General features: G+C 44.6%; 1 protein-coding gene across 24 annotated transcripts in view; it reads right to left on the bottom strand.

Moving 5' to 3' along the window:
• NCAM1 (neural cell adhesion molecule 1) overlaps positions 1-17,494 on the bottom strand; it is a 312,470-nt gene that overhangs the window by 13,462 nt on the left and 281,514 nt on the right. For 5 of the 24 annotated variants that reach the window (XM_033119335.1, XM_033119338.1, XM_033119349.1 and 2 more), the window contains 4 exons: positions 17,366-17,407; positions 14,076-14,078; positions 6,043-6,167; positions 2,565-2,742 (listed from right to left, as the gene is read on the bottom strand). In XM_033119335.1, the coding sequence (XP_032975226.1) occupies positions 2,565-2,742; positions 6,043-6,167; positions 14,076-14,078; positions 17,366-17,407 (348 nt within the window). Of the gene's footprint in view, positions 1-2,564; positions 2,746-6,042; positions 6,168-14,075; positions 14,079-17,365; positions 17,408-17,494 lie in introns of all 24 variants that reach the window. The other 19 variants (XM_033119344.1, XM_033119346.1, XM_033119350.1 and 16 more) reach the window with 5 other exon arrangements.

The raw sequence follows: 17,494 nt of genomic DNA, 5'->3' as shown, positions 1-17,494 counted from the left end.
GGTGCCAAGCAATGGGTCCCCACAGAGAATGTGGTTGTTTAAAAACAAAGGTGGCAGTGGGGATGTCCCAGTGACGTCCAAGGTGATATGTGTGACGACAGACACAGGGAGAAGGAAAGAGAAGGTAGAGACAGAAACAGAGAAAAAAATAGATAAAAAGAAAAAAAATTAGGTCAAATATAGAAAACGCAAGATTCAAAGGTTAATTCAACTTAGTAAATTAAATTGACAAAGGTTAGAGAAGAGTTCAGTGCGATATTATTACCATCAGGCCAGTTCGAAGCTCAGCAAGGCCAGAAGCAGCACAGCAGGGTGAATTTGGGGGTTAGGGGTCAGCGAGCAAATGAAATTAAAGTGAGAGAACAGAGGCCTCCACAGTAAAATACAAGAGTTTGATTAGGAGAGTGTTACCTTTGACTAAGGTGAGGTCTCTTAGATTCAGTGAACGAGTCTACCCATAGCCTTCTAGTCACTAGAGCTTTTAACACGTAGTGGTAGAGATGCATGTGACCACTGCACTATGTGTAGCAAACAGCATAAGGGCAGGGGGCGCCTTTTCAGCCATAAATAGGACTCTTCTTCCTATTGCATGACACCCCCCCGCCATGGTGCTGTTAAAGAGAATCCAGTTCTGCGCCCCTCACCTTCTTCCACCTTGCTGACCACAGAATTCCAATATGAACGCACATTTCGTAATTCAGAGGTTTTATTCTCAGGTCCACATGCAACGGCCGGGAACGTCCACCCCAGCGCACAGCCACTTCCTTTAAGGCCTAAGCAGGAGAGCCCCAGAGCCCTCGAGAGCGAGGTGAGCAGTGCCCCCAACCCTCTCTGCGTTAACTGGGCTCCTGGATCATTAACAAAAAGGACTCTGAGATCTCCAGCAGGCAGGACTCTGGAGGACAAGGTCTTCCCAGAACTTCTGTATCTGACACACACTGCCCCCAACTTCTCCAACCCCAGAAGCTGGTGCTGCTGGCAGTACCTAGCATGTGATCGCAGCATGTGCTAGCCGCTTGCCTATGGGGTCTCAGCCCAGGAAACAAATGCCACCAGGAGTCTGTCTCCCTGCAAAGGGGTTACGCAAGCCTGTCACACCCCCAGCTCCTCAATGTCCCATAAAGGCCGAGCAGATCTGGACACTCACATCAGACTATCGATTTCAAGGGCAAACTGACTAAACAATGCAAAGAAAGAAGGGGTAGAGGATGGCAGGGCCACCTCCATCCGGGCATCCTGTTAGCAGTAATGAGAATATTCCGTGCAAGCACACCCTGGGGCCTTGTCTTCGACACTGCCCATTTGACCAGAGCCTGCAGAGACATGCCCACCCCAGCGTGTAGTAAGGGGCCTCCCTGACAATGCAGAAGGTAGGACCAATCGACGCTTCCTCATCTATGGCTTAAGACCCACCTGCCAACTCCTGGAGGCCCCCACACGTCTGTCAGACACACACGTTCATGCACAACCGCCCACTGGGAACCACACCGCACACTGATCTCATTCTGTTGCTGCTTGAATAACCCACTTTCACACATACAGCCCTGTGTTGCAGGCAGCCCACATCCTTTCTGGCCTCTCTCCCGCTGGGAGGAGCAATCATGACAACTGAGCCGAGAGCCCCGGCAAACATTATAAACAGGACAAGCAGGAAAGGGGCCAGACCTAGACTACTGGGAGATCAGAACGTCTTCCTCTCATGGCGTAGAGTTTATGGGGCCCTCTCCAACAGGCTGCAGCTATATGTTCTTTGCCCATCTCTCCTGCTTATGGTTGGCATTTGGCTGCTCTGGATGTTGACAATCTCTTTCTACCCTGAGGGATTTGATCAATGAGGAGACGGGCCATCAGCAGCAAGGTAGCTGGGCCACAAAGCAGAACTCTCACTTTATTCCCACACTTGAATTGGCCCTGCATCCCTAGAGACGGACCTGCATCTCCTAAGAGAACTGCTCCCATCATGATTTCTAGCAGACTGTGGGATTTTCAGCATCTGCTTTCTCCACTTGTTCTGTTTCAAGCGGTTCAATTTAATCTTTATTTCAATTGAAAGGCCCTTGGCAGATAGGATTTTTAACTAACTAGGCACCATGTCTTCCTTCTCTTGGGATCCCCACAGAGAAGTGATTTGCACCATGGCTGTGCAGGTAAGCAAGCATCAGATAGAAAGCGCTTGAAAATAGTTATGGGGTCCTTGTATGAAATGGTAGATGGCAGATAAGGTCTCAAAAATGATCCTTACTCAACCAGCTTCCAAGGCGTGGCTGGAGCTGGGGCTTTTCCCATCTGAGGGGTCCCAAGGACTGGCTTAGCATCAGTCCTTCAAAGCCGAATGACACAGGACTTTTGCCCCAGGATGCTTGGCCAAGCCTTCCTGGCAGTCCAGGACATCTCAACCCACTGCACAGATAGGTACAGAGCAAAACTAAGCTTTGCGTGGGCAACCAATCATGAGGATGGCTGGAAGCAAGCAAGTTGTCAGGGTTGTTCAGGCACATTAGGAGGTGCAGCACTTGTGCATTAATTCAAAGCGGGAAACTCACAGAAAGCAGAGGCACTCATACCTGGGATGGCTGTGGGCTGGGCCGAGGTCCTGAACACAAAATGAGCCGCCTTGGACTTCCCCTGCTGATTCTCAGCCACCACGTAGACCTCATACTCAGCATTCCAGTCCAGGGACTTGAGCAAGACGTGGTCACTGCCAGACGGGAGCCTGATCTCTGGTTTCCAGTCGGAGGAGAGCTTCTGGGAGAAACCGGCAGGAAGGACACAAGATCCCAGGAAGCATTAGATGAAAACACTGGTAAGACTAGCCGACAGGAAGAACTTAGGGGAGTCGATAACTATTGGTGCAAAATAATAAAAATAAAAAACAATGATAGGACATGGTGTTTATTCTTTAACAGCCTGAAAAACCCTAAGGATTACATAGGTCTGGAGGTCAACCCTATGTGTTTGCAAATACAAACAGTAGCAGGTGCCAGAGTGGCATGGGGCCAACTCTTCAATGTCCCATCACCTTCAGGGCATACAGGGACTCTAGCACCAGTCCCACCCATCCTCCAAGCTACATTCTGGAATGCTGGGCACATATGCATAAGTATGTCCTAGAAGAGTAATAGAGCAAGTATGTTTCTTGTCCTATTTCAGAATGTTGCTCACACTCAAGTGTGTGACTCATCTTCCTGATATAGGAACACTGCATAGATTCATTTTATTAAAAATAAAAACTATCACGAGCACCTACTATGTGCCAGGCACCTTACTAAAGGCTTTCCATACATTTTCTCAATGTATCTCAACAACAAACCTGCAAGGTTTTGTCAGGCCCTTCCTAAACCTGATGATGGGGAAATGAGACATTAGGAGACTTCCCAAAGCCACACAGGCAGACTCGGGTGGGCCACGTGCCTTCTGGGCCCAAAGTTGTGATCTTTCCTTTTCATAGCAGGGAGTTCAACAAACATCTATTGAACTGAGCTGAATTTTTCTATTCCATGCAGTATAACCTGGTCTCTACAACTGCAACTGGAGGCATCTCACATGTAAATTCTGCGGTTAGGTCCAATACTGGGGCACTCAGAGTGCCCACAAGGAAGGTACACTCAGCTTTAGCTGAGCACTGACTAAGGCCAAATTTGCAGCTGTCGTTATGGGTGTCCCTTTTTTCTCATCGAATAATCTTTCCAGTTAGATGCTACACATTCTCCTCCTACTCAGCGCTCCAGGCCAGGGACTGGAGCATGACGTGGTCACCGCCAGACGGGAGCCTGATCTCTGGTTTCCACTTGGAGGAGAGCTTCTGGCCAGAAGGACATAAGACACCAGGAAGCATGAGATGAAAACATTCTCCAATGAATTTGTTCTGAGTGGGGATTCATCAATCCATCAGTAGGTGACCACCTCCCTAACACAGTGGAAGGAGGTTGTAAGACTTCCCGAGACGTCTTCAGATGGTTTCACAATTGCTCAGTCTGCTTCTTCACAATCTTTGGAGAGATGTATGCTGGGCACACAAGAAGGTTTGACAAATTTTTACCAAATGATGGGCTGCTCCACAGAAGGCTGGAGGAAGAGGTATCTTCCAGCAAAGCCATCTTTCCAGGTAAGATGATTTGTACCCGCTAAAGACATGCCTTTCAGAACATGACAGTGCTCATGTCATGGCCCTAACTATTGTGGGGAAATGCTAGAAGGGGAATGCTGGTTTCCTTAGAGTCCAACAGGGGAGCTGGGCTATGTTATGAGCTAGCTTGTGTATGTGTCACCATGTGGCCCCTTTTGACTTCAAAACAAAGAAATTCAGCTATCTTTTCCCTTTTTTCTCTGAAAGGCTTCTTTCCTTGGCGAACATCATTACCAAAAACATAACCAGAATACAAAGCAAATATTTAATAAAGCAATCATTATGTTATATCATACATATTAATAATATGCGTTAATAATAGTAATAACTGGTAATAATAATATTTAGTAAATATTTTTTTGAAGTGGAAGAGAGAAGACAGTCAAGGTTACTGAAATCTAACATATCTCAGTGTTTGCCCCCGTTGTCTTTCAAATGCGGACCTGCCTGGCACAGGCAGTTTTCTTCTGGAAAACTGATACCTGAGGTGGCCTCTTATGGAAGGTCTTTCCAGCCCTAGGCATCTTTGCAGTAATTACGATATTTACCATGTATAGAGGTTTCCAAGTGTCAGGCACATTTCAGGTTCTTTGCATGTTTTATAAATAATCTTTACAAACACCTGATGAACTATTTTGTTCCTATTTTACATAAGGAGAAATGGAGGTTTGGGACGATTGGATACTACACTCTGGTCACCTGGTGGTCAATGGTGAGCTGGAACTGGACCCCACGTCTTCCCAGGCCAATCAGTGTAAAAACAGCCAGAGGCATCCATCCCATCCTACCACACTGTTCACTTTCAGTGAGCTGTGTGGGGCCACCTGCCCAGGCCTCGCTTCTAGTCCCCAGTGAGGAAGCCTTGTAGGCTGAGCCTGGGGCAAGCCAACGGAAGCTCTTCCTCTCATATCAGCTCATGTCTGGCTTTGCAATGAAGTGGGAAAGGGCTGAGTGGATTGACAGGTCTGTCCACCAGCTGAGAAGTGTGCCAGGGAGGCCTCTGTGCTGTGCTGACTCTGTGTCAGGTATGGGCTCACTTCACTGGGGGCTGATCAAAAGGCAGAGAGGGAGAAGGTCAACTTCCTGGAAAAAGCCTTTTTTGGGGGCTAGTTGAAGAAAGACAGCTGCTCAAGAGGCTATTCCCAGTGCTCAGAAACTGCTTCTAAATCTTTCAGCAACTGGTTGTTGTTGGCCACGGCAAAGTGTATTCTACAACCATAAAAGGAAAGACTGATTCTCAATTTGGGGGCTGAGGATGAACGGTAGAAGGATAGAAACTTTGATTGGTGGTGAGCCAACCAGGAAGAAAAGGCTCAAGGCCAAATTCATTGCTAGCAGGATTAGGACAGTTCAGGTGTGGGTGCAGAGCAGCTGAAGGAACCAGCCCAGTCTCTTCAGTCAGACATCTGGATTTCAAGCCTGGCTCACCCAGCTGTGTGATATCAGGCAGTTTACTGACTGCATAAGCCCCAGTTACTGCCTCTGAAAAGTGGCGATAATCGTAAGACCTACTTCAGAGGATTCTTGTGGAGAGAAAATGCATGTAATCACAGTGCCTGGCCCATAATACACACTTTATCAAAGGCAGAGATTATTAGTTACCAGTACGTTATTGCAAAAAGTACCAGGTAATGGCAAAATAACTGTACAAAAGTTCAAGAAGCAGAAATATCAATCACGGTATGAATTTGTCACTACCGCAGTCATTTAAGGTTTTAAAATGGTCCCAGTGTGGACATGAATTAACAACTGTAGGTCAGTCTTGAGATTTAAAGCCCTGACCAGAGCTCGAGACACGGAGTGACTCTGTCCAGGCCCCGTGCGGCCTGGGCTTTGAGTATTGTGACCCCAACACGGTGTGTGCTAAGGTTGCAGGGGCAGGGGCGACAACTGGGTGACGACAGGAGGCCACTCACCGCTCGGTACTTGACCAAGTAGTGTCTGATGGGGGAGCCGCCGTCGTCCTGCTTGATCAGGTTCACCTTAATGGAGTTGCCATCCTCTCCCATCTGCCCTTCGAGCTTGGGAGCGCTGGGTTCCCCTGAAACAGCCAGTTAATTCTTATGACATTTTGCTCCTCAAAATGGAAATCCACTCCCTCAGAACAGGACGCAGGGATGTGGGGGGGCTGGACTCTTGCTTTCTCAGAAATTCAAATGGTTAAAAAGCAGTAAATATAAAACTTGGGATTTCGGTAAGATGCCTCAGACTTGGCCCAAACGTAGTGTCTTTTGGGAATGTGCTGGGATCCTCCCCGTACCCCATACACATAGTCCTTTTACCATTCTAGAAATGGGCTTTTTGTTTCTGTCTCTCAGTTGTAGTTTCACTTTCTTTTAGCTCCTCTTACAACCACAGATTTAACTTTTATAAACCTGATACATTTTGAGAAAACGCCTGACATATGGGGAAATTTAAGCATTGAAGGAGAAAGCTTACATGCATAAAACAATTCTTCAAAGCAGCCCAGTTACTTTCTCTGGATATGTAAGTAATTTTATTACTTAGATTCATTAACAAAATAATTTAAGTTTCCGGCTGTGATTAAATAAAGCACAACGTGCCATAGGCGAGTTTCCTGCCAGTATCCTGCATTTATGGCTCAGCTGACTACGTGATAATCCTTGGCCTCTTGTATTAAGGTAACCATCATTAAAATCTTTTCGTGAGGAGAGTGAGAGAAAAAAATGTCTGTAGCATTTCTCAACAGAAAAAGGTCGATGTTTCTCTTTATTTGAGGTATGCAGTCAGCTTGTAGCACTCTGAATACAAAGTCAAAGGGAAGATGAGCTTGTACGTGACAGACCACCAGGGCGGGGATGGCTCTTCAGTGCGTAAGAGGCTGATTTACTTTAAGAGAAACTATTTCATTAGTATATGCTGAAAGCAACGAGGTGAGAAAACATCTGATATAAAAAGTTAAAAAGAAGATTTAACACACTTGGGAATCATCTCTGAATCTACTTCATAACCTCAGAACATTTGGGAGAGTTTATAAAACAGTTACTTTCTGGGTGAGCTGTCCTGGCTTGTTCTCTAGAAGATATGTGACGAGTCAGGAAAGGCTTATCATCAGCTTTTCTAGCTAATTACCCCAAAGTGTACCTTTGGCCATTTATGAGAAGATTGCTGGCAAGGCGAGTCTAGCCCACCCTCCTCCTTCAGCTACTCTGGGATCCTCAAAGTGCCCCAGTGTCCTGCTCTTCCTGAGACAAGGAGGAAGCAGAGAGAGAACACTAACGGACAGCCCTGTTACTCAGCCTGGGCCAGTGTGCACATCACCTGGGAGCTTGTTAGATGCACTTATTTTAACACGATCCCAAGGTAACCAGTGTGCACATGTGGGTTTCACAAGTAGCAGTAATGGGCACACATAAAAGCTGCAACAGGAAAGATGCGGAATGTCTGAGGCGTAAAGTATTTAGGGAGAGCCGTGCTTGTTATTTGTTTTCTTCAACTATGTAGTAATTAAGGAAAAACAAGAATAAAAAGGTAAATGGGCTTCAGGCAGACTTGTCCTGTTTTTATGCCACTATATAGCGACGGGCTCCAACTATTCAGTGGAAAATACTTAGAAATTTGGTTTAGATGTCAAGACACATATGCTTTTCAAATTCGTGTGTCATAGACAATAATTCAGTTAGGTCTAAAATCATCATAAATGTGCAGTGCTAAGAAGAAACTCAAAGTGGAGTACATTTTAGAGTAGGGCAGGTCTGCGTAGGTTCACCAGTGCCGAACAAATGGAAGTAGGCGGCGCAGAACTTCACAAATCTTATTCTCTGACTGACTTAGAGTAAGCAACTCACCTCGGTTAGCCTAGGACTTTCCAGGTGTTAGCACACCAAGTCTCACACCCTGGAAAAACCCTCAGTCCCAGGCAAACCAGGGTGGCTGGTGACCTGAGCCTGAATGCAGATGGACACTAATCATTATAACGTTCTGTATTCAGGATCGCAACACTGACCCTGTGATGAATCGTTGATTTGCTTTAAGAAGGAGGGAATGAGGTGGCATCAGTGGTACTTTCAACACACCTACCAGGCAAGGACCCGGCCCTTCCCCCAACGCCTCCTTGGAAGGAAAACAGAAATTAATCCACTGTGGCTGCCGTGGCTGCACCATCTCAATTATTTCCTCTCAGAGCAGTGTGGGTTCCCCAGGCTGAATCAATACCCACCAAACACAGAACTCTGCTTTAGGGGGGTTTCTATTTGAGAAGAGGTGCTCTCTCTGATGTCTGTGAAGATCCCTTTAAAACTGACTGCTAAGGATGGCACAGTAGAGTCCAGGAGGTCTGTTGCCTCCGTCTCCATATTTGCAAAATACTGGACCAGATGTTCTCTAAAGCTCTTTCTTACTTTGAAATCACTGTGACACAATCACAGTCACTGCTCTAGAATGGACTATCAAACTCACCATGGCTATTTTCATGACACTGTATATGGCAGAACACAAAATGCAGGATGTTCAACTACATTTAGGGAAATTTACCCCCAAATCAGCAATTCCATATTTCTAAGGCACAGAGTTGCCCATTTTTTAAATATAATTTTTAAAAAGTTATCTCAAAAAGTCCCATCTTTGAAAAGAGACCCAAGTTTCTGCAAAGACATATGAATAAAAATTCTGTCAAGGAATCCCTGCGGAAACCAATAGCCCTGATGAAGGTATTGTCCTATCTTTGGATTTGTTTCTGAAAAAATGCAAATGGAATCACAGAGAAACCACTAAAAATCATACCACAGTTAGAACATAGTTGTAACATTGACTACAGTTAGAACACTGTAACTCTATTGTTTTACCTGAGTGACAACCACCTTACTCTGGGATGTGTGTATTACTTTCTCATAGAATTTAGAGCATTTTATACCAAATAATATTCAGGTGTGTCATTTGGAGTGCTTTAAATATGATTTATTCAACAAATGGATATTGAGTACCTACCACGTACCAGGTAAGCTACTGGCATTGGAGTCTCAAAGGTGAATAAGACAAGGTTTTGTTTGCCCAGCGAAAAACCTGAGTTATGATCAATCAAAATAAAAATGGTGTGGCCCTTGCATAGAAACATAACCCTTCCTATGAGAGTATTTCTAAAGGAAGCTCACATTCAACTAACATCATGGGGAGGGGATGAGGCTGAAGAAATAGAGGTCTTGGCATTCTGGAGGCTCACTGCTTTATTGAACACATTAGGAGAGGAAATTGCTTAGAGGGTCCCAATGTGAACTCTGTTCTGAGACGACTGCTCTGATTGAAATCATTATGGGTAATTTCAGCAAAACCAATATCGTAATTATTTGTAAATGTTGGTTTGCAATTCAGCAGCAATCGGCAGGTTGCGCCAAAAAAACCCCTGGGGTTAATTACACCCTTTGAGTTTAGCTTCAGCCATGAGTCAATGTCCCCCTCCCCCGCAAAATATTTTACGTAAAGACTAAAACAGTGGTGCCTTAAAAATAAACCCTGTCAATAACAAATATGAAATAGTAGGCAGTTCTGGTATTTTCAAGAAGAATGTAAATCATGTATGCAAGAGAAAAAGAATGTACCACAGAGACTACATACAGTCAGAAATATTACCGGCAGGTCCTATGAATTCCCCTTAGAAACTGTAATTGAAATGCATATTTCTGGCCATGCAGATTGTAGGTTCTTCTTTGTAATTACTGTACTATTGTGCCTAAAACTGGAATCAGCTTCATGTCCTTCCCTCATCAGCAGAAGCCCTGGGGTCAGAAAACTACTGTTGGATATCTGAATTCCACAACAGAAATTATAGCAAGCCCAGGGCGTTCAGACAGTGAATTTGAGAATGAAAACAATATTCTACTTCTCGTTCAAAAAAGCCCAAGTACCAAGAATTGTACCTTCTGAATGAAATGGGGAGGGGCCGACAGACATGCCTGAGAAAGGATGGGTAGATTTTGGATCTTTCTTCATCCACTTTGTTTTCTCTTTCAAGGGATATGCAGAGTTTGGGGCATCTGAGTGTAAACCAGTGATGGATGTAGGGGCTACATTAGAACTTTTCTCTTTTTCTAACAAATAGGATTCTCTGGCATTAAAATTACTGTTCCTTGTTTATACTAACTCCTGTTCCCTTTGTTGATTATTTCTCACAAGCAATGTGAAACTTGTGTATGCTTTTCTTTTGTTTTTAAAAGTCCAAAATGTATGATTTAGCGGTTCAAATGCGAGGCCTACTTGATTTTCCAACTCAGAAACATTCACAATTGCATCAAGAGGTTAGAAGTTTCACTGGTCCTCAGGCGATCAGCAAACTACCTAAGGGAATCAGGATTTGGAGTTAATAGGCCACTGAGTCTCCTTCCTGAGGCTCAGTGCTTTGCCCTAGATGCCAAACAAGCAAATCTAATGTGATCTATGCTGCGTACATTCTTGGATCCTCAAACTCTCCCTGACGCCCTTTGACAACCTACTTGGCTATCCTAGGGGTGCTGAGGTGGCTTTCTGACCCCTCAAAGAGTGGTTGACAGTGCAAAGATGGACATCAACTTGTCCTCCAGATCACATCTTGGGAGTAAAGTGTACTTTTTCTCCTGAGCTCTTTTCTCTTAATTGTTAAGATTTGCTTGTGTTAGTGTGACCTGACTCTTTGCATCCTGGTGCCTGGCTCCAGGGAGTGTTGGGATACAGAACGAGTGGGTGTGGGCATGCCCAGTTCCCAGCTTTTACAAAGAAAGGATGCTTAGCTCTCTGCGGCCAAGCTCACAGAGGTGTCTAGTTCACGGATCCCTTCCAGCATCAGTTTTCTCAAGAATTATGAATGTGAGTGTGTGTGCTGGGGGTGGGGTCGGGAGGAAAATGGTGGCATGAAATACAAATTAAACAGCAACAAATGAACTCTGACAAACCAAACCACAAAAATACCAATTCCCTTCTCACGGGTGACATGAAAACGCCAACAGACTAATTGATCAATTATCTTTGTTTCATCATCCTAAAAAGAAAATATAACCACGAAGGTATGGCTTGTGGTTATGGGGCTGACCCAAGCTGAGGAAGTGACGACTGAAATGAGTGCTCTCTCCAACCATTAATACCCCCCAAGGCCATGAGGTGGGGGTGCTGTGCACACGCTCAGCACTACCTCGTGGCCGTCAGGTTACTTTTGAAGTACGAGCCTCCTGGGACGTTTCAGCCCTCACCCTGGCAAACCCTTAGGGACGTGGGCACTGTCTGTAGCCCCCAGTCCCTTGCCACAGGATTCGTGCTGGTCCCCATCGCTGCCTCGCTCTTCAGTCCCCTCACGCTAGCTCTCTACCATGGTAACCACAGTGCAGGGAATCCTTCGGAATAAAGGCAATTAGAGCAGAACCCTGGGTGGAAAGTCTATGTCGACCTGCCAGAGACCGTGGCAATCCAGACACACAGCTGTAAAAAATAAAGGAGGGAGTGGAAGGGGTGGTTAGTGATGTTTTCAATCTAAGAAGGAAGAGTGGGTGTTAAAGCGTTTAGTTCATCAGAATCAGCATGTCCTAGGACAACTCAGTGTCAGTAGCTACATAAAAAAAGATCATTACGCATGGGTGGGGCGGGACCCATGCTCCAACATGCAGCACGCCGACAGAGGGGGTGCAGGGGCTTCTCATCACACATGCTGGTGGGGGAGGCAGGGGGAGTCCCATTTACACAGAGTCCTCAGGAGCTGATGGAGTCACCGGAGGAAGCGGCCCTGCACTTAGGGGATGCCATGGCATTAGAAATACACATTTGCGTCAGGGGCATTTTAGCCCACCACAGCAAATCCACTCCTGGGCTCCTGGGACAGGTGCCTAGGTTTCCCTGTCGTGAACCCCAACATGCAAAGCTCTGTAGGCTCCAGGAACGAAGGGACTCTGGGGCATGGCACTCAATGCCTGTTTTCACAGCCCTTCTTCTAATTCAGTGCTGGGCTCAGTAAACACTGTGGATGGGAACCTAAGGTACACGGAACATCCAGCATATGGTCAGTGCATCCCTGGCAATTTTTGTTCTTTTCTTCGGCGGGGTGGTGAGTGTGGTGAACAGGGAACATTGGATTTCAGACAGGAATGTGGTTTGATGAGGGAATAATCATGCTTTGGAATGCCATAGGCTCTCAGTGATTTTTTCAGTACTGGCCACATTTTTACTGATAGCCAAGACCACTGCTAAGGTGTGTTTCTAGGGCAACTGCAGGAAACATCTTCAAACATTTCTTGCCTGCTTAAAATGTCTGGAAGAGATCTCTCCTCAGAGGTATGAGTTACTTTCTACCTTGTTAACACTGTGCCTTGCTTCATTCTGAATTACAGCATTGCAGAGAAATGACCAAACTTGTTTTTAAAAAAGAAACCAACAGGTTTCAACGGAACATCTGCTCACATTTAAGATTTCAGGGGGAAAGTCCAGGCTTTCTCCCATATACCAGCCCTGAGCAGTCACCACAAGTCTAACAGGGGCTGGTCCCCCTTAGGGAAATATAGGAACCACAATGTTTTGGGTAAGACTCGGAGTTAAGAAAATCTTGGGCTCCCAACATTCACAGATTTGGATACTTTTTCAAGTAGGTGTAAGTTCTAATCGGATGTTCCCCTGCTCTGCGGACATTCCTACTTAATTTCATACAATGTAAATATCAAACATCTCTGTTTTGGAAATGAAGAGGGCTCCGATGCAAGAGCTCTGTCCAGGAGTCTAGTTGTAAATGGGACTAACTAAGGGCACAGTGGCCATATCGAGAGAGCTGAAGTCCTCAGAGGTGGTCAGTGTGGAGGGCAAGGGGAGGGAACACACACAGGGCTCACACATGTGGGGAGCACGCAACAAAAGGACAGACCAGGAACAAAGAACATGCGAGACGAGCTATCAATGGTTTTGTTTGTGTGGATGTCGCCCAATCAGTTCTCAGAGAAGTGAGGTCAAATAGGGAACCCCTTGCATGCACGGGCACACTGGGCGGTTATTGGTGTTAGTTTTGCTTTCGTGAGCAATGCAGCCTATATGTGTCTCAGGTTGTGATTTGAAGTAAAAATTTTCAGTTAGAAGAGAATGGAATGCATATGACTCCCAGGGCAGGTTTTGAATAGGTATTTGCTTTTACTGGGGAAAGCTGTGAGCAGAGGCTTCCTTTTCTCTTTATAGTAAGCGTGAAATAGTTTCACAAAGGTTGTGACAGACACAATATTAACTAATTATTTTGTCACCGCTATGCACTTAATTAGGCTATGATTTCATCTCCTTTGCTGCAAGGGTCAATAGTGTGCTCCTTTATTACACAGAGATCTCCACTCGTGGCAACTGCCAAATGACTTTTGTTTTGATGTTTTTCCCCCCTGCCCGGGAGAGGGTCACTCTTGAAAAGTGACACCTCAGCAATCACAGCCAAACTGCTCTAATTCAAAAGTCTTAAATCTCTCATCAGAAAGTCCTCAGTTGGTATGAGTTTTATAAAGCACTGTCATTGGTTTTGAGCAAATACAACCTTTGCAATTGATACATTTCTCTCTGTAATGTTTCCATGTTGTGAACAGATATATTTTCACGGAAATGCAAAATGCCACTCATTTTAGAGCAACTCGGAGTTTTAGAACCACTGGATAAAGTTAAACACCGTTGCTATAAAGCTAATTTACAAAACTGCTTTCTGGGAAATAATTTTTATGAGCTGTACGGTAAAAACTCAAGTTTGCAAACTGTGCTGTGGTTAAAGTGGTTTTACTGTAGATAGCAGTTTGCAAGGCCAAATTTCTTAGGGCACAATATTAAACCAAAGGCTGTCATGGTATCAAATTATCATGTCAAGCCTGCAAAGAATGATGATTTCTACATGTGAATTGAGAACAAGAGGAAGTCTCCCAAATGGCTTTGCTAAGGAAATCCGAGACAGGAAGAAATGAGTGGGCCCTAGTGCCAGGTTGTGGTCCCAGATTATTTCACTAATCAGAACAAAGAGTTTTACCTTCTGTTCACCAGCGTGGACGACATCATCAGCACCATGCAAGCCACATGACAAAGTCACATGATACGCACGCACATGATTGGTTGAAAGGAAAGTGGAGAAGGTCACATGGAAAATACAAAAAATTAAAAACTGATGTAAACAATGGGCAGGGAGAAAAATCAACAACAAAATCACAGACTAAATAAAAGGAGAAATCAAATAAATTAGCAGCATATATAGGAAACACTGGGAGGACGGTAAAACCGCCCAGAAATAGGAGAATAATAAACCATAAAGAGCATTTGGTTAACACCAATAAGCATTAGATACAGCTGCAACACTGGATATTAATAACACATCAAGAGCATGTAAAACTTGTTTGAAAATAGGGAGGTGTTTCTGTCAGGACCCAGGTGTCAAAGTCAATCCCGGAGACTGTTGAAGGAAAAGACAAAAGCAAGTTATTATTCACAGATTCCAGAAAAGTCTCGGCATCCTTGGGCAACAAGGGCACTGAAACAGACAGAACATGGGCCATGAAGGGAAAGTCCCATGATTTTTAAGGCGTAGACTGTGCGCTCTGTCAGAACAAAATATGACATCACATTAAGAAAAGGCATTTCATGTTTCCTTTTTGTCACAATGAGGAGGGGGGCACAGGCTGAATGAGGTTTGGTGAATGCAGGCCAGAGAAGGTGGCCCTGGAGATCTTTCCTCACTTCCCTATTTGTCTTTCCGTGTTATCCCACAGGCCCAGAAGAGTTACCCTGTAGAGACACATATAAAGGAAGAGGTCCAGGCAGAAAGAGAATAGGTTTCTTTCTGGGCGTTGAGACAATGGCTCTGTCAACAGTGAACAGCAGAAACTAAACCCCTGATCCAATGAGCTGAGAGCCTGACATTAAACAAATGCTTGGGCGTTTGTGGATACAGTTATCGCTTTCGAATTGTGACTGCACTGATAAGACACAAATTTGATTTTTACAGTGGAAAAAATAGTTTTCTTGTTTGGATTTATCCACTTTCCTTTTTGTCCTATGTTGTATTTACGTTCCAATCTGTCACTTAAATATGATACGAATGACCTTGCTTTGTCAAAAGGCATTTTGGGTTTCCCACCTCAACTTTCATAGGCCAAGGAAGTTCTGGCTATCAACAATTGAAGTTAAGAGAGAAGAAGGGCCAAGAAAGGAGGTGAAGATACGTCTCTGCCCAAAGCACACCACTATTTACAAATAATTCAAGAGAAATGCTTTAGCCAAGTTATATAGTCCCTTGCCACTGTGAACCGATAGAATGTGTGCTTCTTACTGTCTGACGTTGCACAGGTTCTGGCACACTCCAACTATCGGTGCCCTGAAGAAACTATATACAACTGAGAAGTTTATCCTTTGATTTTATTTGGGATACTTTCATTCATAATTACAAATGGACCAACAGACAACACACACACACACAAACACGCAAAAATAGGAGACATTATTTTCAACCCTATTGACTGATTGATGACCGATGGATTTTTGTATGCTTCTAGGTACTTTGCTATTAGTTCCACTGTAATTCACATGTGCAATGTTTTACCTTACTGTTGAGGAAAACATTCATGCTAAATACAAGCTGCTGCCCAATTATGACTATCCCACTATCCACCGGGACTTATTTGAGTCAGCAGTCAAGTGGTTCAAAATGAAAAAAGACTCCAACTTTCTTCTCTTTGGAAGTCACTACTAAGAATTTTATCTGTGGGCAGAAATGTCTGATATTTAAAAATTAAACATATGTCAGGGGAGAAACACCTAATTCCTCCCTGAGGAAAAATCTGGATCCAAGATTGTATTTTACTTCCAGAGAAAACCAACCTACAGTGAGACACGTTAAACATGACACAGGTTGTGCAAATGCATACTGTAGCCTTCTCCTACTGTGCCTGGCACACACACTGCACCCAAGTTGGAAAGGACAGGAGTATCACTGTTAGAAGAAGAAAGGATGCTGTTAGTTGCAATCCTTGCCCAAGTGTAACAACAACAAAAAAAATCATCTGAATTAAACTCATGCGAGAGTACAGTTCATTGTCATCTGCTCTGCTCTGCTGACAAAATGAAACCTCAAAAGCACTGGGAATTAAAATTCATTGCAACACACAGAGAGAACACCAAGAAAGCTATGTTCTATAGTAGAAAAAAAGAACCATGTCATGCAACACACAGAACCAGGAAACTTTTCTTCTCTGTTCAGTTATGTATTGGAAACCCTGGCCCAGGGAGCGGAGCGTGAGTGGGAGCTGTTCTGTGCATACCTGCTTTCTGCCTTCTCGCTCTGAGTTTTGCTGAATGTGATGCATGTCACGTTTTCTGTGTACTCAGAATTATAGAATCTAAAACTCCCACACAGTTGCGGATGCACACTGTAAACATTCACGTACACACACACACACACACACACACACACACACACACACACCCCACCAGCTCCAGTTGATTTGTCAGAGGATTTAAGGCCTAACCCACAAGCTCACTTCATTAGAACATTATAAAGACTAGCTTGGAACATGTTACAGTTGTGATGAAGTGTAAAGTTTTCCATAATGGAAAAGATGATACAGGCTTGCCCGGACTCTATCATCAGATGAATTCCAGAACTTTCATCTGGATTCTCAGCATACAAACTTGAGCAAGCCTGGCTAAACTTTTTCGGACCATGATTTTTCTTGCACTGAGGCCTGCGAGGGGATGGAAGGATGTCTCCTACCCAGATGTGCTCTATGTACACTCCTCCTCCACTCCACAGCCAGACAAAGGAGGGCAGGCTGTCAGGAAGCTGCGATTCCTTACTCCTTTGTATCACCCTCTACCTTTCCCCCAAACAGCCATTTTCTCCTATGCTTTTCCTTGTTCTCAGTCTTGTAGCTATTTCTATATGAGCATCTGTGTGTGTGTGTGTGTGTGCATGGGGAGGAAAGGGGAGGGCAGGGGAGGGCCAACAAAAGCTGGGAAGAGATGCTGTTTCTTTTGCCTTACAAGCGTTTTTCTAATCCTTTTCTATTTTTAACTTGAGGGTAAATTTGGAAAAGTCTCCTCATGCACAGAATATGCTTTAAATAATCACCCCAGTTCTTTTGGTGATGCCGAGTCTGCTCTCCGGGCCAAGCAGACAGCATGCTTAGGAAACCACACCAGGCGAGGGGCCGCCATGCATTCACAACTGTTGCTTTAATACGAGGGAAAACCACGGGCAGCGCTGTGACCGAGAATTCAGCTCTGCAACAAGCAGCAATCTGGCCAAGAGCAGCTCAACTCTGTACTCACTAGATGGTTCTGTGGTTGTAAGGGCGGGAAGAGGCCAGGTTGCTATGGAAATATGAAGGACAGAAAGGGCACAGAAAGGTGAAGGAGAGAATGGAGATAAATTCATAATTAAATATGTGTGTATATATA

This window comes from Rhinolophus ferrumequinum, chromosome 11 (assembly GCF_004115265.2).
Source record: "Rhinolophus ferrumequinum isolate MPI-CBG mRhiFer1 chromosome 11, mRhiFer1_v1.p, whole genome shotgun sequence".
NCBI lineage: Eukaryota > Metazoa > Chordata > Mammalia > Chiroptera > Rhinolophidae > Rhinolophus > Rhinolophus ferrumequinum.
The sequence above is the reverse complement of the archived record's forward strand: the minus strand, read 5'-3'. Positions and strand labels throughout refer to the sequence as shown.